This window comes from Schistocerca piceifrons, chromosome 1 (genome assembly GCF_021461385.2).
Source record: "Schistocerca piceifrons isolate TAMUIC-IGC-003096 chromosome 1, iqSchPice1.1, whole genome shotgun sequence".
Lineage (NCBI taxonomy): Eukaryota > Metazoa > Arthropoda > Insecta > Orthoptera > Acrididae > Schistocerca > Schistocerca piceifrons.
The window spans coordinates 1,110,464,344-1,110,486,889 of NC_060138.1; the positions used below are offsets into that span (position 1 = coordinate 1,110,464,344).

The following is a 22,546-nucleotide window of genomic DNA, read 5'->3' on the forward strand; positions in this document are numbered from 1 at the left end:
TCCTTGCCATTGCCAGTCTACATTTTATATCCTCTCTACTTTGACCATCATCAGTTATTTTGCTCCCAAACTAGCAAACCTCATTTACTACTTTAAGTGTCTCATTTCCTAATCTAATTCCTTCAGCATCACCCGACTTAATTCGACTACATTCCATTATCTTCGTTTTGCTTTTGTTGGTGTTCACCTTATATCCTCCTTTCAAGACACTGTCCATTCTGTTCAACTGCTCTTGCAACTCCTTTGCTGTCTCTGACAGAATTACAATGTCATCAGCAAACCTCAAAGTTTTTATTTCTTCTCCATGGATTTTAATACCTACTCCGAATTTTTCTTTTGTTTCCTTCACTGCTTGCTCAATATACAGATTGAATAACATTGGGGAGAGGCTACAACCCTGTCTCACTCCCTTCCCAACCACTGCTTCCCTTTCATGCCCCTCGACTCTTATAACTGCCATCTGGTTTCTGTACAAATTGTAAATAGCCTTTCACTCCCTGTATTTTACCCCTGCCACCTTTAGAATTTGAAAGAGAGTATTCCAGTCAACATTGTCATAATCTTTCTCTAAGTCTACAAATGCTAGAAATGTAGGTTTGCCTTTTCTTAATCTATTTTCTAAGATAAGTCATAGGGTCAGTGTTGCCTCACGTGTTCTAGCATTTCTACGGAATGCAAACAGATCCTCCCCGAGGTCGGCTTATACCAGTTTTTCCATTTGTCTGTAAAGAATTCGCGTTAGTATTTTGCAGCTGTGACTTATTAAACTGATAGTTAGGTAATTTTCACATCTGTCAACACCTGCTTTCTTTGAGATTGGAATTATTATATTCTTCTTGAAGTCTGAGGATATTTCACCTGTCTCATACATCTTGCTCACCAGATGGTAGAGTTTTGTCAGGACTGGCTCTCCCAAAGCCGTCAGTAGTTCTAATTGAATGTTGTGTACCACTGGGGCCTTGTTTCGACTCAGGGCTTTCAGTGCTCTGTCAAACTCTTCACGCAGTATCGTATCTCCCATTTCATCTTCATCTACATTCTCTTCCATTTCCATAAATTGTCCTCAAGTGCATCGCCCATGTGCAGACCCTCTATATACTCCTTCCACCTTTCTGCTTTCCCTTCTTTGCTTAGAACTGGGTTTCCATCTTGAGCTCTTGATATTCATACAAGTGGTTCTCTTTTCTCCAAAGGTCTCTTTAATTTTCCTGTAGGCAGTGTGATAAATGGTTTAAAGCCAACTCACTGACATTAAAGTTCGAAAAGACTCACTATATGCAATTCAGAACCTGTAAGAGGTTTCTACCCAGCATATGCATAAAGTATGAAGAAGAGCAGATAGAAGAGGTTGACAGTCTTAAATTCCTGGGATTACAACTTGATAATAAATTAAGTTGGGAGGAGCACACCACAGAACTGCAGAAACACCTTAACAAATCTGTATTTGCAATTCGAGTGTTAGCTGACATAGGTGACATAAAAATGAAAAGCTTGCATACTTTCATTCCATAATGTCATATGGTATAACATTTTGGGGTAACTCTTCAAGTCAAACAAAAGTTTTCAGAGTCCAAAAATGTGTAATATGTATTATTTGTGGAGTAAATTCACGGACGTTCTGTAGAAAACTCTTCAAAGAACTGGGTATACAAACTACTGCCTCTCAGTATATTTACTCCTTAATGAAATTTGTCCAAAATAGTCCGCCCCAGGTAGCTGAGTGGTCAGCGCGACAGACTGTCAATCCTAAGGGCCCGGATTCGATTCCCGGCTGGGTCGGAGATTTTCTCTGCTCAGGGACTGGGTGTTGTGTTGTCCTAATCATCATCATTTCATCCCCATCGATGCGCAAGCTGCCAAAGTGGCGTCATATCGAAAAACTTGCATCAGAGGAGCGGTCTACCCGACAGGAGGCCCTCGTCAAACGACATTTCATTTAATTTCATGTCCTAAATAATATATCTCTTTTTGCAACAAACAGCTCAGTTCATACATACAATACCAGGAACAAAAATGATCTGCACAAGGACTTAAAAGCACTTACTTTAGTTCAAAAAGGGGTCCACTACTCAGGAACACTCATCTTCAATAATTTGCCAGCAAACATAAAAAATTTAGTTACAAATAAAGATCAGTTTAAAAGGAGCCTAAAAGACTTACTAGTGGCTGACTCCTTCTACTCCATTGACGAATTTTTTAATAAAAACAAGTGATGTATTGTATATATTCATACTACTATTAGTATTGTTATTTCAGCTTTTTTTTTAAAAAAAAAAAAAAGAAAAAAAAAGAAAAAAAAAAAAGAAAATAGACATGTTCCACAACCACGAGGATCTCCTCAGCACAGATCTATGGAACAAAAAACTAATCCTAATCTAATCTAAGTATCTATCTTACCCCTAGGAGATAAGCCTCTACATCCTTACATTTGTCCTCTAGCCATCCCTGCTTAGCCATTTTGCACTACCTGTCGATCTCATTTTTGATACGTTTGTATTCCTTTTTGCCTGCTTCATTTACTGCATTTTTATATTTTTCCTTTCATCAATTAAATTCAATATTTCTTGTGTTACCCAAGGATTTCTACTAGCCCTCGGCTTTTTAACTACTTGATCCTCTGCTGCCTTCACTACTTCATCCCTCAGAGCTACCCATCCTTCTTCTACTGTATTTCTGTCCCCCATTCCTGTCAATTGTTCCCTTATGCTCTCCCTGAAACTCTGTACAATCTCTGGTTTAGTCAGTTTATCCAGGTCCCATCTCCTTAAATTCCCACCTTTCTGCAGTTTCTTCAGTTTTAATCTACAGTTCATAACCAATAGATTGTGGTCAGAGTCCACATCTGCCCCTGGAAATGTCTTACAATTTAAAACCTGGTTCCTGAATCTCTGTCGTACCATTATATAATCTATCTGATACCTTCAAGTTTCTCCAGAATTCTTCCATTTATACATGGAAGAAAACACGGAAGAGAATTTTCAGTGTACTGTCCACCAATTTCTGCCACAACTTGAAATCAAGAAACAGCATGTTCCATGAAAGATCAAAATGTCTCAGGGGTCACATTCAGAATGCAATGCCTTTAGTCCAGCTGTGCAAAGGGTCACATGGATTAAGACCAGCTGATTTGGCTAGTGAACCTGTAGGGAAATGACTGCTGATAATTCTAGCATTTACGAAATGCCTCAGTAGCATTCACTTCACTGGCTGTGCAGTGTGTGGAGTAGCGTTATCTTACATAAAAATGATCCCACCTGTACATCCACATTGATGAAGTGTTGGAATGATTTTGGCATGCAAAAGATTCTCACAGCATTCACCAGTGATGGTACAGATAACACGATTCACAGAACTCATCTCCTCAAAAAAAAAAAAAAAAAAGCCCTATGATAAGCGATGCTGTCACCTATACCACACAGTTACATTTGCAGAATGAACTGGTACCCGGTGATGTGCTTGCAGATTTTCTGTTGCCCATATTCTGCAATTTTAGATGTTGACATGTCTTTGGAGATGGAAATGGCCTTCGTCTGTCTACAGAACATTCCACAGCCATTCATTGTACACTTCCATGCATGCAATAAATTCCAGAGTGAACATTTGTCATGCTAAAAGTGCAGCAGGAAGCAACTCTGGAACATGGGTGGCATGCACTGCAAATTTTCATTGAACATTTTTGACATCTTCAGAAATGTCATTTTTGGCTATGTTATGATGATTTGATAAGAATCGAGGGGCACGAAAGGGAAGCAGTAGTTGGGAAGGAAGTGAGAGAGGGTTTTAGCCTCTCCCCGATGCTATTCAATCTGTATATTGAGCAAGCAGTGAAGGAAACAAAAGAAAAATTCGGAGTAGGTATTAAAATCCATGGAGAGGAAATAAAAACTTTGATGTTCGCCGATGACATTGTAATTCTGTCAGAGGCAGCAAAGGACTTGGAAGAGCAGTTGAACAGAATGGATAGTGTCTTGAAGGGAGGATATAAGGTGAACATCGACAAAAGCAAAATGAGGATAATGTAATGTAGTCGAATTATCTTAGGAAATGAGACACTTAAAGTAGTAAAGGAGTTTTGCTATTTGGGGAGCAAAATAACTGATGATGGTCGAAGTAGAGAGGATATAAAATGTAGACTAGCAATGGAAAGGAAAGCATTTCTGAAGAAGAGAAATTGTTAACATCGAGTATAGATTTAAGTGTTAGGAAGTCGTTTCTGAAAGTATTTGTATGGAGTGTAGCCATGTATGGAAGTGAAATGTGGACGATAAATAGTTTAGACAAGAAGAGAATAGAAGCTTTCGAAATGTGTTGCTGCAGAAGAATGCTGAAGATTAGATGGGTAGATCACATAACTAATGAGGAGGTATTGAATAGAATTGGGGAGAAGAGGAGTTTGTGGCACAACTTGACTGGCAGAAGGGATCAGTTGGTAGGACATGTTCTGAGGCATCAAGGGATCACCAATTTAGTATTGGAGGGCAGCGTGGAGGGTAAAAATCATAGAGGGAGACCAAGAGATGAATACACTAAACATATTCAGAAGGATGTAGGTTGCAGTAGGTACTGGGAGATGAAGAAGCTTGCACAGGATGGAGTAGCATGGAGAGCTGCATCAAACCAGTCTCAGGACTGAAGACCACAACAACAACAACAACATGATGATTTGAAAATGGGTCCATGCCCGCAGCTAGTCACTGAATGAATAAAAAGTAAAAATTCGTAACTGGGGCTGATTTTCTGTTCTACTGATTACCAGAAGTTGCTGGCCCAAGCTACGCCAGCGTACTGGAAGTTCATAAAAATGGGTGATAGTGTATGGATAGTGACGCAGGATGTTTTGTAGAATTTGATGCACTGTGCTCACAGGCACATCCATCGTTCAGGCAATTTCCTGTGCAATACACGTTTGCACACCACCGCTTGAGCCCTCCTGTAATGCAATGGCCACATCTTCAACAGACATTGAATCAACTGCTTTTCTCCCTCTGCCACAGAGCAACTTCATAAAAACCTGACTTTTCGAATTTTGTAATCATCTTCTCCAGACCTGTAGCAGACATCAGACCAATGCCTTTTTTCATACCCTAGAGTGTCTGGAACTTCCACAAGGCTACTGGCACACAGTCACCATTCTCGTAAAGGAGTTTTGCCAGCAGCGCACGATCCTTCATGGAAACCGTCATGTTGGCCATCTTAGATTCAAACTTAGGAACAGCTGTGTTCCACACATCTGTTAATTTGACATTCTGAACAGTGGTTCTCTTTCTAAAGCATTTTGAAACTGTAACTTTAATTGTAGACACTTTTATATTGTTTGATAACTACTTTAATCTTCTGTATGGATATTTATTGCCAGTCTTATAACTAATATCCACTGTTTTCTTTCAGAATGATGGGAAACTTCTTTGAAAAGAAAGCTCTAATATTCCTAGACTTAAAGCGAGTTATGAAAGGCATGGAAAGTTCCGATATTGATGTACAGAGTCATTATGATCAGTTAGACATTACTGCAGTTGAGTTCCACAATTTATGTGAAACAACTGAGACAGAATTGATGGCTGCTGAGTTAATTCTGAATAACCAACTGGAGGTAAGTATGAGGCACAGAAACTTGTAAGGATGTCAACTGAATAATGAAATTTCATATTAACAGCAAGGATTCTTTGCTTCAAGTTAAACCTCAGATAATCATGTTCACTTCAGTTTCCAAAATGTTTTTTAGTTGCATTGTAAACTGGTGATTTCTTCAGATTCTAACACACAAATGGCATGATATCTGATAGCCAGATATCTGATAGCCAGATATCTTGAAATTGTGCAGTAAGATTTTGAGACAACAGCCATATGTCAGTAATGTCCTGCCATATTAGTTCAGTGGAGAATCTTGTGGTTATCTTCAGGTGTACAACTGTGAAGGTACACCAAACTGCTCCGAGTACATTTGTGGTGTCCTACTAACTTATGGTGTACTTGTAAGCTGGTGTGCACTGTAATGTAATAGATCAAGTTCATTTTAATTGAATCAACTGTGGGTTCCTGGTGGAACATTGTAAATTAACTAAACAAACACTGTTTTTAGCCTTGTTTCACAATTAATTATTAATTTTATTGCACAGCCTGGGTTTTGGGTTATAATCCCATTTTCAAGCACATTACTGATTACCAAAGATGATAATACATTGGTAAACAAAATGATGAGGCAAAGATAATCTCAATTTCTTAGGTATCAATCCATAGCTTAATGCACACTTACATCAATGACGATTTTTTCAACAATTACATCCATTATTATATATTAACCAATTATACTACAATGACCAGACTAAAGTTATCCATCAGCTAAGATATTTTTAACTATGATGGACTGGGGCCCAAAGTTGTGCTTCTGTCCTAGGGTTGTGATCTCATCTAAAAGAGGTGAATAATTGAATTGGGTTTGCTCATTTAATAATAGGTGTAGGGATATACACATCCGTTTTTTAATTTCTAAAATTTCTAATTGGTCGAGTTTGGCCCCCCTTTCCTCTGTGTGTAGGACTTTTACATTTATTGTGTATTTGTGATTATTGTTCAGGCAATGTCTACAAAGTATAATGTAACATATTATTATTATTATTATTATTTCTTTCTTTTCTCCCTCATTCCATAGATAATATTGACATACAAACAAAAGAGGTAGAAAGATGCTTCTCAATTTTTTAATTGCTTTAGATTCATCTGTCCGTGTCTACATGGGGTAGCGGGTGGATGTATTATGAGCTCTACTAAGTTAATATTGTTAAAAAGTCTGTTCGTCTCAATAAGTGATAGAAGGTGAACATATTGCGAGTTCTGGTGGGTTAATATTGTTAAAAATTGTGTATTCCAATTGTACATTAAAAAGTGTTATCAAGATAGCAGAGTTTATTTGTACTTTCATGGTGATGATACCCATCTGTTCATCTCTCCGCGACGTGCCGAGAATCCTGCATCAAAAGGATTGAAGCTAACAAGTAGAATTCGCGTGAGCAGAGGAGGGGTGATCCAGAACCAGTATTGTCATACCAATCTCCATGCACAACAGCAGTAACAAGAAAAGGATGTACATAAATTTACAAATGTTAAATGCTGAATATATGTATTCAATATGGAAAGTCTGTTTGTATTAAAGCCAGTTAAAGTTCACTCTGAATATGTGTATGTTCAATCATTCTTTCAAAATTTTCCTTTTAATTATTCAAGCAACAAATTTTTATTCAGTCTCCAATATATATCACATTCTTAGTCCCCCCACCACTATTGAATGGTAACCGTTCAAAGGACGGTGGTGAGTGGAATATGAACAGACCTTTCAATTGTCGGGAAAAAAGATTTTTTTGAGATAAATGGTCCATTTTATTGTTTCAAGGAACTAAAGAGTCCTTTGTTGCATTTGTTACATGTCCGTGAGATTGAAACTATTAACAATTTGACGGAGAAAACTAAAATTAAATTCTGCCTACAAACGAGATGCACCGGGAATGTGGATTTCAGCGGTTAAGGTAGGAAGCTGCTACGCTGTACGCTTGTATGGCCATACTTGGTGCCATCTCTATCACAGTAAATTATCTCTTTTCCTTCCAATTAATATCCTTCACAGAAAGTGCATTTCTCTACAAATACAAAAATCTGCATAAAGTCCCTCATTAAGGTGCAAAATAATTCTTTCAAATTCTGTAAGACTCAATAGGACTGTATCAGAGAATAATTAGGTTCATAATTTGAAAACAAACATAAAGCTGCTTTAATTGAAAGATACCAAACAAAATTTCCTGCTTAAAATTATTTCTTTTCATAATTTTATTAAATACTGTTCACAATAGAGTCAAAGAAAATGGCCATAGTGGATAATTTGTTACAAAATGCAATATGCCAAAATTGCAGAAATCCGAGCAACAGTTGAAGGTAATGCGCCAACTCATGATCTGGCCAACGGCTACCAAAACAACCAGGTTGGCATCCCATTATTAGGATATTAGGAAGTTATGACACTGGTAATATAAATAGTCATGATGCCAAATTTTTTATTTAATTTGTGTTTTGTTAATGATATTTAATAATCACTTGAATTAGCAATATGATAAGTTTGATGCACCACACCCGACAAAGTTAATTTCAAAAGTTGTCTCCTTAGATACCTTCACTGGTTACCCACAATATGGGGTTAGCCTGTCGAAGGAAAATAGTCAAAGTTGCACAATGCAGCAACACTTGCCGGCAGTTGCACCTGTCAAGCAAGCGTAGTTGCCATGCACTATCCCACAAGCAAACATAAACAGTCCTGTCACTGACAGTGGGGCGTGCTTGTCAACATTGCTTGCAGATGAGGGATTACTTAGGCATCAACAATTCCTGATATTTACTTCTCAAAAGGAAAAGAACACACCCTGTGGTCTTTATCAGAGCATTTCGAAATGTTTTACCTCGTACCTGGACTGAAGCCCAGAAAATTAGATTTGTTGTTGGACACACACAGGGTGACATTCTGCTATGAGTTACAGACATAGCGGATTGTTTCCACTATTATGAACAGTTTGAGAGGGCATTTCTGGATAAGTATTGGTCTGAGGCCATACAAGAGAGGGTCAGACATGAAGTATTCAACCCAGCTCCATTCAGTAGCAAGTACAGAAGCTGAAGGGGCTATTTTGAAAAATATTTGAATAAAACCAGATACTGGACCAACCCAGTATCTCAAGAAGAAGTGTTTAAAATTTTCAGGAGCTATCTTCCTGCCCCCATTAGGGAAAAACTCATTACCATCCCAGAACGTGACACCAAATACTTTCTATCTGTACTGGACTCAATAGATTTAATATATGAAAAGAGGCAAGTACAACTGAAGCCTGTTAATACGGCAATTGCGACACAGAGATTTACGGAACAACAAGTAAACAACAGATTTGTAGTACAATACAGATACCAACCTTACCCCACGCAGACCTATGGTAACGGTAACAGTAATCACAATGGCAATGGAGGAAGCCATAAATACGAAGTTGAATATCAAAGAAATGGGCAAACATTTAGCAAAAACAATTACAATGGGTGAGTAGCGTATGACCAGCCCGTACAATACGAACAGACACAAGCTACCGGCAATAATCAGCTGGTTGCTTCGCAAACGCAAAACAATAACAGACTACCGAATAACCCACAGACAACAGAATTCAGCCAGCAAAGTAACACACATATGCCGAATAACATGTAGAGGCAAAGAGAATTTTAGTCGAGAACCTCTCAGGACAATAATTGGCATAACCAAACATCAAGGGTCAACATAGTGGAAGTTCTGCCTAACCTAGAGATCGATGCCACTGTGACGCCGGAAAACTTGAACCAGACGCGGTAGGCCCCCATTCTATGACCTTGGAGGGGAATAGGGACACAAGCTTGATCAAGACTTGCTTTATTAGATACGGTCATGGTAATGATGTGAGAAATGATCTACTCACTACCTTGAAGTTCAGTTGATAAATCCCATAGTTATGTTTGTCAACACATACAGTAATGAACAGTCATCAGCAGAAGAAATAATGGTGACACAATAAACACAAAGGTAAGTGAATCATAGTGCTTGTCTAAAGAACAGCAAGCAGAACTTAGGGAGCTGATACTTGCTTATATACATGTATTTGAAAAATGACCAGGTATTATTAAGGATTTCGTGTACAAAATGGGAGTTTTATTAAAATCTCAAAGAAGAGGGTATGCAGCCATTTTTGCACCTCTAAGTTGTATATTTGTTAGTCGGTGAGGAACATTTTTGTTTATGCTTTTTCTTATATGTCAAATGTATAAATGATAAGTTAAGTGTATGTAATAACCCCCCCCCCCCCCCCCCCAGAAGAATTTTACTTTTATGTGTTTAGAGATGTTGATACAAGAAACACAACACTTCACCTTGTGCATGGCAATGCAATACACAACTCGCCAAGACATTAGTGGTAACAGAGCGACGCAGCGCATGCGCATTGGGGAGAATGCTAGTCAACAAATGGTAGGCACGTGCATGCCAGACACAGCTGAAGGTGTTGGAGAACCCAAAATAAATAAACCCTATGAGTTACAGCGTGCACTAGCATTTTTAAAGCCTATTGCATAAACTGGGACATATAAAATTAAGGGAAAGTCTATGCTACAACTATTCACACAGTGCACACAAACAAAGATAAGCTAAGTTATGTTACTATGTACATTATATCTATATATTTACAAATTTAAGTATTGAAAGTACATGCACTAATTATAATCAAGGAGCCAGAAAACCCTTGCTGAAGGTAAACAAGCGAGTGCAATATGAGTGGCAAATGGAATAAGAGGTCGCATCATGCCAATAATACACTTTATCTTTCAGATTTATTAGGTAAGTAGAGATGCTCACGTGACATTAAATGAGTTTGTGATAGCACGACTGCACACTAAAGTAAATGAGTACATGGTTGAATATATGAAAGAGGTATTAGTGACCATCGAGCCACTGTACACTTATCTATGAAGATTTAGTGTTAGGTTTTTTCTTCCAGGGAACGATGCATCAACACATCCTAAAGTGAAGAAAGATAAATGCTTGTCAAGTGTTAGGTACCATATAAACATAAGAAAGGACTGCACCACAAGTAAATATAGTTCTAAGTTTATGATATGTATGAATGTGATAGTATGAAAATATGTGTAGAGGAATAAAGTTGCAGTACATTGCATATCATGATGCTGAACTAAGGTGTGGCACTACCAAATAATCAAGGGGCCGAAACCTAACTACCGTGAGCATTGACTACTCATGAAAGCGTCCAACACCTGATTTACACTGAATTTTTTTATACACATTTGCTACTTATATAAACACTGTTTTATGCTCATTGTACTTGACATATACATAGTATTGATGGTACAACTCTGTATACCACAGCATATAAAATGCTTATCCTTTATATGATGAACATAACATGTAAATATTGAGGCATACTTTAAACACTGAATAAGTGTTCAATACAAATGGTATTGTCAGGTTTGCATTGTGTTTATGAACAATAAACTATTTTCTTCTTGGGATCACAGTTAAGACCAGCAACAAGGTGTAACTGAGCACATAAATGCCTTTCCGTGAAATTTCCTCAACCCCATAGTGTGTACATCCTTCCTGGAGAATGCTAGAGAGGTGAGGCCATGTGTAGTTATTTAAGCAGCATGTAGAATCTGTTGTAGCAACTATTGTTTACTTCTTTAATTCTTTGAACTTGATAAATATGCTCCAACAGGAAATCACAGTAAATTGAAGTGGAATGTATGTCAATTTATGCCATAAAGGAAAAACAAATCTATTATTGTATGAATGTTATGTAAAGAATGAAAAATCAAATGAGAGCAAAAAGTGTACTAGTATTATTGGAACTGAACAACATAAGAAAATTATAATTTAACAAAATGTACTAAACAAAATGATAATCAGACCACAATGTATACAAGTAGCAAAAATCGCATGTTAGCAAATGAATAGGATATGTTTATTTTTGTAGTTGTATTTTTGTTTTTTTTGTTATGTTTGTAGTATGTGGAAAGGACACTACAAAAATTTTGTGTAATGAAAGACACTCAAAAACGTAGTGCAAAAACATACAAAACCTGCCTGCAAAGTGTTAAGTGTGCATGTGAAATATGTGGGTGTGCACGTGATGAACTAAAAGAAATGCCAATACTTCATAAAAACATGAATTATCTGTGCTCGATGACATCGTAGAAGTGGCAGGAAACTTACCTTGTTGGCAGATGTCAGATGTACAGCTGGTATCCCCACTGAATAAGAGAGAGTGAAGAGGAGAAATACCTTCCTCGGGCTGCTTATACGGAAACCAGTTATCACCGCATCCAAGACTTCACAAAGGATCATGCCACTGAACACAAGCTTCACGAATTTGTGTAGTAAAAACTATGTGGATGCACAACATGGGCATTCTGACTTTGTATTAAACACGTAAAAGCCAGCAGAGTCGGTAACGGATGTCGAGCTGCACGCGCTTGTTTCGCAAGCTAAACACTGGGCAGATACTGATCGACAATAATGGGACTATGCACTTAAAGCAAGCACTTTGTTATGAAGGAAAACTTAAGTATGTATGTGTTAAGAGAGTTGACATGCCTATATAAATTAGTAATTGTGGAGGATAACTCCAATGGCTGAAAAATAAATGCTGTGCCCATACCAGCCAGAGTTATCAACCCATGAAAAGAGAAATAAGCTCAGACACTGTGCACCTCCGCATGACATCAGTGCACAGTGGGGGGCAATTATAATGTAACATATTATTATTATTATTATTATTATTATTATCTTCACTTTCTCAGGCGTTAAGTCCGGTTAAAAATGGAGTGACGCGGACCTCGATCAAGCGTCACTTCCTTTTAACTGTACGGTATGTGTTATATTGCATTTAGGGACTTTCGGGTAATTGAACATGTATCAGTAATTACGGATTTCTGTAGTTGTATATATATGTTTGGATGTAGCTGTATTGCATTGATGTACTGGTGGATATTGTGTGGTATGACTCCTGTAGTTGATAGTATAATTGGTATGATGTCAACTTTATCCTGATGCCACATGTCTTTGACTTCCTCAGCCAGTTGGATGTATTTTTCAATTTTTTCTCCTGTTTTCTTTTGTTATTATTATTATTATTATTTCTTTCTTTTCTTTTCTCCCTCATTCTTTTCATTTTATACATATATATAATTTTGTACCATAGATAACATTGACATACAAATAAAAGAGGTAGAAAGATGCTACTTGATTTTTTAATTGCTTTAGATTCATCTGTCTGTGTCTGTATGTGATAGCAGGCAGGTGTATTATGAGCTCCACCAAGTTGATATTGATTAAAACTCTGTTCTTATCAATAAGTAGACATATTGTGAGTTCCACCAGGTTAATATTGTTAAAAAATGTGTATTCCAATTGTACATTAAAAAGTGTTATCAAGATAGCAGAGTTTATTCGTACTTTAACGGTGATGATACCCATCTATTCATCTCTCCAAGCCAAGCCGTGAATCCTGCATCAAGAGCATCGAAACTAACAAGTATAGCTCGAGTGAGAAGAGGAGGGGCAATCTGGAACCAGTATTATCATACCAATCTCCATTGCACAATAGCAGTAATAAGAAAAAGATGTACGTAAATTTACAAATGTTAAATGGTGACTATATTTATTGAATATGGAAGGTCTGTTCATATTAGAGCCAGTTAAAGTTCACTGCGGATACGTGTACATTCAAATTTTTTTCAATCATTCTTTCAAAATTTCCCTGTTAATTATTTAAGCAACAAATTTTTATTTAGTTTCCAATAAATATCACATTCTTCGTCCCCCCATCACTATTCGAAAGGCTGAATCTGGCTTCCTCAATCTCCAGCTTCTGTGGTGTTCCTTAAGCCTGGTACAGATTGACCCCCTCCCCCCATCTGTTCAATGCAGCACTCCCGGCATGTGATTTTATAAACGCTACTTCTTGTGATAGCTGGTTATCTTTCTTTTGCATTGGACAAGAAACCACCTATTGGCTGAGGGACATAGAAAAACACAGAGAAACCCTTTGTCTTCAAGATGTTAATTATGCTATTTGATGTTTTCCCTATAAAAGGTCATCTGCAACATTTCTTTTCCTGTTTGTCTGTGTTTTTCATTGGGACAGTAGGGACCTGGCTTGCTTCTTCGTTTTTTTACCTAAAATTTTATCAGTGGTGTTGGGGTCAAATTCATCATTCATGGCTATTGTTTTTATTGTGTTAAGTTCCTGGTTAAAGTCTTCTTGGGTCATAGGAATAGAAAGAAGACAGTGGATCATGTGATGGAATGCTGCAAGTCTGTAGATTGTAGGATGTTGGGAGGAAGCTGGGATGAAAGTATCAGTGAAGAAATCTTTTTGGTAAATTTTTGATTTATGGATACTGTCTACTATCTTTAAGCTAATGTCCAGGCAGTTTATGTTGCCCTCCCCAAATCCATGCTGACCGTCATGTTAGTGTGCCACTGGTTCATATTTTCCACAAATTTATGGAATTGTCTATTGGAAACTTCCCGTATACAAAGAATGTCATCTGCAAATCTGTAACAATAGGTAGAATAGTCCCCCATTCGGATCTCTGGGCGGAGACTACTCAGGAGGACGTTGTTATCAGGAGAAAGAAAACTGGCATCCTACGGATCGGAGTGTGGCATGTCAGATCCCTTAATCGGGCAGGTAGGTTAGAAAATTTGAAAAGAGAAATGGATAGGTTACAGTTAGATATAGTGGGAATTAGTGAAGCTCAGTGGCAGGAGGAACAAGACTTCTGGTCAGGTGAATACAGGTTTATAACTACAAAATCAAACAGGGGTAATGCAGGAGTAGGTTTAATAGTGAATAGGAAAATAGGAATGTGGGTAAGCTACTACAAACAGCATAGTGAACGCATTATTATGGTCAAGATAGATACGAAGCCCACGTCTACCACAGTAGTACAAGTTTATATGCCAACTAGCTCCGCAGATGACGAAGAGATTGATGAAATGTATGATGAGATAAAAGAAATTATTCAGATAGTGAAGGGAGACGAAAATTTAATAGTCATGGGTGACTGGAACTCGCTAATAGGAAAAGGAAGAGAAGGAAACGTAGTAAGTGAATATGGAATTGGGTTAAGGAATGAAAGAGGAAGCCGCCTGTTAGAATTTTGCACAGAGCATAACTTAATCATAACTAACACTTGGTTCAAGAATCATAAACGAAGGTTGTATACATGGAAGAAGCCCAGAGATACTGGAAGGTCTCAGACAGATTAAATAATGGTAAGACAGAGATTCAGGAACCACGTTTTCAATTGTAAGACACTTCCAGAGGCAGATGTGGACTCTGACCACAATCTATTGGTTATCAACTGTAGATTAAAACTGAAGAAACTGCAAAAAGGTAGGAATTTGTGGAGATGGAACCTGGAAAAATTGGAAGAACCAGAAGTTGTGGAGAGCTTCAGGGGGAGCATTAGGGAACGATTGACAAGAATGGGGGAAATAAATACAGTAGAAGAAGAATGGGTAGCTTTGAGAGACAAAATAGTGAAGGTAGTAGAGGATCAAGTAGGCAAAAAGACGAGGGCTAGTAGAAATCCTTGGGTAACAGAAGAGATATTGAATTTCATTGAGGAAAGGAGAAAATATAAAAATGCCTTAAATGAAGCAGGCAAAAAGGAATACAAAGATCTCAAAAATTAGATCAACAGGAAGTGAAAAATGGCTAAGCAGGGATGGCTAGAGGACAAATGTAAGGATGTAGAGGCGCATATCACTAGGGGTAAGATAGATACTGCCTACAGGAAAATTAAAGAGACCTTTGGAGGAAAGAGAACCACTTACATGAATATCAAGACCTGAGATGGAAACCCAGTTCTAAGCAAAGAAGGGAAAGCAGAAAGGTGGAAGGAGTATATAGAGGGTCTATAGAAGGGCGATGTACTTGAGGACAATATTATAGAAATAGGAGATATGATACTGCGTGAAGAGTTTGACAGAGCACTGAGAGACCTTAGTTGAAACAAGGCCCCGGGAGTAGACAACATTCCATTAGAAATACTGACAGCCTTGGGAGAGCCAGGCCTAACAAAACTCTACCATCTAGTGAGCAAGATGTATCAGACAGGCGCAGTACCATCAGACTTAAAGAAGAATATAATAATTCCAATTCCAAAGAAAGCAGGTGTTGACAGATGCAAAAATTACCGAACTCTCAGTTCAATAAGCCATGGCTGCAAAATACTAACACTAATTCTTTACAGATGAATGGAAAAACTGGTAGAAGCCGACCTCAGGGAAGATCAGTTTGGATTCCATAGAAATGTTGGAACACCTGAGACAATGCTGACCCTATGACTTATCTTAGAAAATAGATTAAGGAAAGGCAAACCTACATTTCTAGCATTTGTAGACTTAGAAAAAGCTTTGGACAACATTGACTGGAATACTCTCTTTCAAATTCTGAAGGTGGCACGGATAAAATACGGGGAGCAAAAGGCTATTTACCAGATGGCAGTTATAAGAGTCGAGGGGCATGAAAGGGAAGCAGTGGTTGGGAAGGGAGTGAGACAAGGTTGTAGCCTGTCCCCGATGTTACTCAGTCTGTATATTCAGCAAGCAGTAATGGAAACAAAAGAGAAATTCGGAGTAGGAATTAAAATCCATGGAGAAGAAATAAAAACTTTGAGGTTCGCCGATGACATTGTAATTCTGTCAGAGACAGCAAAGGACCTGGAAGAGCAGCTGAACGGAATGGACATTGTCTTGAAAGGAGGATATAAGATGAACATCAACAAAGCAAAACAAGTATAATGGAATGTAGTCGTATTAAGTCGGGTGATGCTGCAGGAATTAGATTAGGAAATGAGTCTTAAAGTAGTAAATGAGTTTTGCTATTTGGGGAGCAAAATAACTGATGATGGTCAAAGTAGAGAGGATATAAAATGTAGACTGGCAGTGGCAAGGAAAGCGTTTCTGAAGAAGAGAAATTTGTTAACATCGAGTATAGATTTAAGTGTCAGGAAGTCGTTTCTGAAAGTATTTGTATGGAGTGTAGCCATGTATGGAAGTGAAACATGGACCATAATTAGTTTAGACAAGAAGAGAATAGAAGCTTTCGAAATGTGGTGCTACAGAAGAATGCTGAAGATTAGATGGGTAGATCACATAACTAATGAGGAGGCATTGAATAGAATTGGGGAGAAGAGAAATTTGTGGCACAACTTGACTAGAAGAGAGGGTTGGTTGGTAGGGCATATTCTGAGGCATCAAAGGATCACCGATTTAGTATTGGAGAGCAGCTGGAGGGTAAAAATCATAGAGGGAGGCCAAGAGATGAATACACTAAACAGATTCAGAAGGATGTAGGTTGCAGTAGGTACTGGTAGATGAAGAAGCTTGCACAGGATAGAGTAGCATGGAGAGCTGCATCAAACCAGTCTCAGAAAATCAGTCTCCCACTTGTCGATGAACATTTCTGCTAATAAGGGGGATATAGGTGAGCCCATTGCCAGAACATCTGTTTGCTGATAATAGCTTCCCTTGAAAGCAGAAATAATTTTGATTTAAACAACATTCCACTGTACAACAAATGCTCAGCTGCCCTTCTTGATTTATGTTGTGTGAATACAATGATTATGACACAATATCTGTACAGTCTTGCACTGGAATACATATGAAAAAGCTATGAACATCAAAAGAGACTAATTTTGCATGTATTGGAACCTTAACATCTGTTAACTTGTTAACTAAACCTAAACTGTTCTTAATGCTATATTTCCCTTTGAAGTTCAGCTTCTTCTTCAAGATGGTGCTGATTCTCCTGGCAGTCTTGAGTACTGGAGCATGTATTGTACAAGCCACTGGATGCACTGGCACTTCTGGTTTGTGGAACTTCAATAAACCATACAGCTGTGGATGGTCATTGATGTAAGTGTACATTCAGCTATGAATCGATACCTAAGAAGTTGAGGTTATCTTTGCTTCGTCATCATGTTTATTGATGTATTATCATCTTGGGAATCAGTATTGTACCTGAAAATGGGCTTATACCCAAAACCTAGATTAAGCAATAACAATAATAATATATTTTAAACAAGGCTAAAAACAGTGTTTAATGACCTCCTTTGCTATCCACATTGGATGACTGTTAATTGTAATAATTTTTCATGGAGTAATTAAATATTGGCCAAGTCCAGTGGTAGTTTTAAAGAAAAAATACCCATCTCGTTCCTTGAGGATCTCCTTAAATCTGTTGCTTGAATTTCTTCTGTCTGAAAGCCAGGTACTCTTGTAGGTCTGGATGCCATACAGGTTGATGTGTTTGTAGAATAATGTAGATGACAAAACTGATTCATATGTAATTTTCATATTTAACAGTCCTAGATGCCGTGCTGCCATAAATTTACAATGTTCATTCCATTTGTATGCAACTCCAGAAAACTTTAGATTTCTCCTTCCTTACTTCCTTCCTTCCCACCACACACATAACATACAATACACAGGTGCACAGTGAACATCGTTCCAAAGCACATCAGTGAAGATACAGTTATACTAAGATTGAAACATGGAACACTAAATCGAAAATAATTTACAAAAAAATGACATTTACTCAACAAAACAATAGAACAAATTATGATAACATATATTCACATAAAGAAATATACCTTTTTGCAATACAGTAATTTTATGAAATTTGTTTTTTAATCACAGGGGTTAACTGTGTTAGCATGACACATACTACTATACAGTCACATTTTAAAACATTTCAGATAAGATCAAAAAAAGGATAAGATCATAAATTTGTGAATATATATGTTCCAAACTGCTTATTGCACATTACACACACCCTCCCCCTGACAGTTTTGCTCGCATTCTGCTGTGAGAGAAAGTCTCACAGGTGCACATGGTATTTACAAATTTGAAAAGTAGAACATGCAGTAACACAAGTGTTTATGAAATTGTAAGTTTCTGTACTGTGAATGGCTGAAAGCAAGGGGAAACTACAGCCGTAATTTCTCCCGAGGGCATGCAGCTTTACTGTATGGTTAAATGATGATGGTGTCCTCTTGGGAAAAATATTCTGGAAGTAAAATAGTCTCCCATTCGGATCTCCAGGCAGGGACTACTAAGGAAGATGTCATTATCACGATAAAGAAAACTGGCACTCTACAGATCGGAGCATGGAATGTCAGATCTCTTAATTGGACAGGTAGGTGAGAAAATTTAAAAAGGGAATTGGGTAGATTAAAGTTAGATATGGTGAGAATTAGTGAAGTTCAGTGGCAGGAGGAACAAGACTTCTGGTCAGGTGAATACAGGTTTATAAATACAAAATCAAATAGGGGTAATGCAGGAGTAGTTTTAATAATGAATCAATAAATAGGAGTGTGGGTCAGCTACTACAAACAGCATACTGAATGCATTATTGTAACCAAGATAGACAAAAAGCCCACACCTACCACAGTAGTACAAGTTTATATGCCAACTAGCTTCACAGATGATGAAGAGATTGAAGAAATGTATGATTGGATAAAATAAATTATTCAGACAGTGAAGGGAGATGAAAATTTAATACTCATGGGGGACTGGAATTCCATAGTAGGAAAAGGAAGAGGAGGAGAAGTAGTAGGTGAATATAGAATTGGGGTAAGGAATGAAAGAGGGAGCCACCTGGTAGAATTTTGCACTGAGCATAACTTAATCATAGCTAATACTAGGTTTAAGAATCACGAAAGAAGGTTGTATACATGGAAGGGGCCTGGAGACACTGGAAGGTTTCAGATAGATTACATAATGGTAAGACAGAGATCAGGGAACCAGGTTTTAAATTGTAAGAGATTTCCAGGGGCAGATTTGGACTCTGACCACAATCTGTTGGTTCTGAACTGTACATCAAAACTGAAGAAACTGCAAATAGGTGGGAATTTAAGGAGATGGGACCTGGATAAACTGAAAGGACCAGAGGCTGTAGAGAGTTTCAGAGAGAGCATTAGGGAACGATTGACAGGAACAGGAAAAAGAAATTATAGTAGAAGAAGAATGGGTAGCTTTGAGAGATGAAATAGTGAAGGCAGCAGAGGATCAAGTAGGCAAAAAGATGAGGGCTAGTAGAAATCCTTGGGTAACAGAAGAGATATTGAATTAAACTGATGAAAGAAGAAAATACAAAAATGCAGTAGGGAAAAAGGAATACAAAAGTCTATACAGTGGCAATGTACTTGATGGAAGTATTATGGAAATGGAAGGGGGCATAGGTGAAGATGAAATGTGAGATATGATATTGCGTAAAGAATTTGGCAGAGCACTGAAAGACCTAAGTTGAAACAAGGCCCTGGGAGTAGACAACATGCCATTAGAACTACTGATAGCCTTGTGATAGCCAGCCGTGACAAAACTCTACCATCTGGTGAGCAATATGAATGAGACAGGCAAAATACCCTCCAGCTTCGAGAAGAATATAATAATCCCAATTGCAAAGAAAGCAGGAGTTCACTGGTGTGAAAATTACTGAACTATTAGCTTAACAAGTCACAGGTGCAAAATACTGACATGAATTCTTTACAGACAAATGGAAAAACTGGTAGCAGCCAACCTTGGGGAAGATCATTTTGAATTCCATAGAAATGTTGGAAATCTTAGAAAATAGATTAAGGAAAGGCAAACCTACGTTTTTAGCATTTGTAGACTTAGAGAAAGTTTTCGACAATGTTGACTGGAATACTCTCTTTCAAATAGTGAAGGTGGCAGAGGTCAAATACAGGGAATGAAAGGCTATTCACAATTTGTACAGAAACCAGGTGGCAGGTATAAGAGTCGAGAGGCATGAAGTAGGCAAAAACAAATACAAACGTCTCAAATATGAGATCAACAGGAAGTGCCAAATGGCTAAGCAGGGATGGCTAGAGGACACATGTAAGGATGTAGAGGCATATATCACTAGGGGTACGATAGATACTACCTACAGGAAAATTGAAGAGGCCTTTGGAGAAAAGATAACCACTTGTATGAATATCAAGAGCTCAGATGGGAACCCAGTTCTAAGCAACGAAGGGAAAGCAGAGAGGTGGAAGGAGTATATAGAGGGTCTATACAAGGGGGATGTACTTGAGGACAATATTATGGAAATGGAAGAGGATGTAGATGAAGATGAAATGGGAGATACGATACTGCGTGAAGAGTTTGACACAGCACTGAAAGACCTGAGTCGAAACAAGGCCCCGGGAGTAGACAACATTCCATTAGAACTACTGATGGCCTTGGGAGAACCAGTCCTGACAAAACTCTACCATCTGGTGAGCAAGATGTATGAGACAGGCGAAATACCATCAGACTTCAAGAAGAATATAATAATTCCAATCCCAAAGAAAGCAGGTGTTGACAGATGTGAAAATTATCGAACTATCAGTTTAATAAGTCACAGCTGCAAAATACTAACGTGAATTCTTTACAGATGAATGGAAAAACCGGTAGAAGCTGACCTCGGGGAAGATCAGTTTGGATTCCGTAGAAATATTGGAACACGTGAGGCAATACTGACCTTACGACTTATCTTAGAAGAAAGATTAAGGAAAGGCGAACCTACGTTTGTAGCATTTGTAGACTTAGAGAAAGCTTTTGACAATGTTGACTGGAATACTCTCTTTCAAATTCTTAAGGTGGCAGGGGTAAAATACAGGGAGCGAAAGGCTATTTACAATTTGTACAGAAACCAGATGGCAGTTATAAGAGTCGAGGGGCATGAAAAGGAAGCAGTGGTTGGGAAGGGAGTGAGACAGGGTTGTAGCCTCTCCCCAATGTTATTCAGTCTGTATATTGAGCAAGCAGTAAAGGAAACAAAAGAAAAATTTGGAGAAGTATTAAAATCCATGGAGAAGAAATAAAAACTTTGAGGTTCGCCGATGACATCGTAATTGTGTCAGAGACAGCAAAGGACTTGGAAGAGCAGTTGAAAGGAATGGACAGTGTCTTGAAAGGAGGGTATAAGATGAACATCAACAAAAGCAAAACGAGGATAATGGAATGTAGTCGAATTAAGTCGGGTGATGCTGAGGGAATTAGATTAGGAAATGAGACACTTAAAGTAGTAAAGGAGTTTTGCTATTTGGGGAGCAAAATAACTGAAGATGGTTGAAGTAGAAAGGATATAAAATGTAGACTGGCAATGGCAAGGAAAGCGTTTCTGAAGAAGAGAAATTTGTTAACATCGAGTATAGATTTAAGTGTCAGGAAGTCGTTTCTGAAAGTATTTGTATGGAGTGTAGCCATGTATGGAAGTGAAACATGGATGATAACTAGTTTGGACAAGAAGAGAATAGAAGCTTTCAAAATGTGGTGCTACAGAAGAATGCTGAAGATTAGATGGGTAGATCACATAACTAATGATGAAGTATTGAATAGAATTGGGGAGAAGAGGAGTATGTGGCACATCTTGACAAAAAGGAGGGACCGGTTAGTAGGACATGTTCTGAGGCATCAAGGGATCACAAATTTAGCATTGGAGGGCAGTGTGGAGGGTAAAAATCGTAGACGGAGACCAAGAGATGAATACCTAAGCAGATTCAGAAGGATGTGGGTTGCAGTAAGTACTGGGAGATGAAGAAGCTCACACAGGATAGGGTAGCATGGAGAGCTGCATCAAACTAGTCTCAGGACTGAAGACCACAACAACAACAACAACAACATCCTTCTGAATCTGCTTAGTGTATTCATCTCTTGGTCTCCCTCTACGATTTTTACCCTCCACGCTGCTCTCCAGTGCTAAATTTGTGATCCCTTGATCACCAATTTAGTCTTGGAGGGAAGCAACAAGGGAAAAAATCGTAGAGGGAGACCAAGAGATGAATACACTAACCAGATTCAGAAGGATATAAGTTGCAGTAGTTACTCAGAGATGAAGAGGCTTGCACAGTATAGAGTAGCATGGAGAGCTGTATCAAACCATTTCCTGAATTGAAGACTACAACAACAACAACAACAACA

General features: G+C 38.1%; 1 protein-coding gene across 1 annotated transcript in view; it reads left to right on the forward strand.

Moving 5' to 3' along the window:
• The window catches only part of LOC124778029 (dynein regulatory complex subunit 3-like), a 182,720-nt gene that overhangs the window by 115,467 nt on the left and 44,707 nt on the right, over positions 1–22,546 (forward strand). Inside the window, exon 5 of the mRNA XM_047253614.1 lies at positions 5,389–5,590. Coding sequence (XP_047109570.1) covers positions 5,389–5,590 — 202 coding nt within the window. The remainder of the gene's footprint in view (positions 1–5,388; positions 5,591–22,546) is intronic.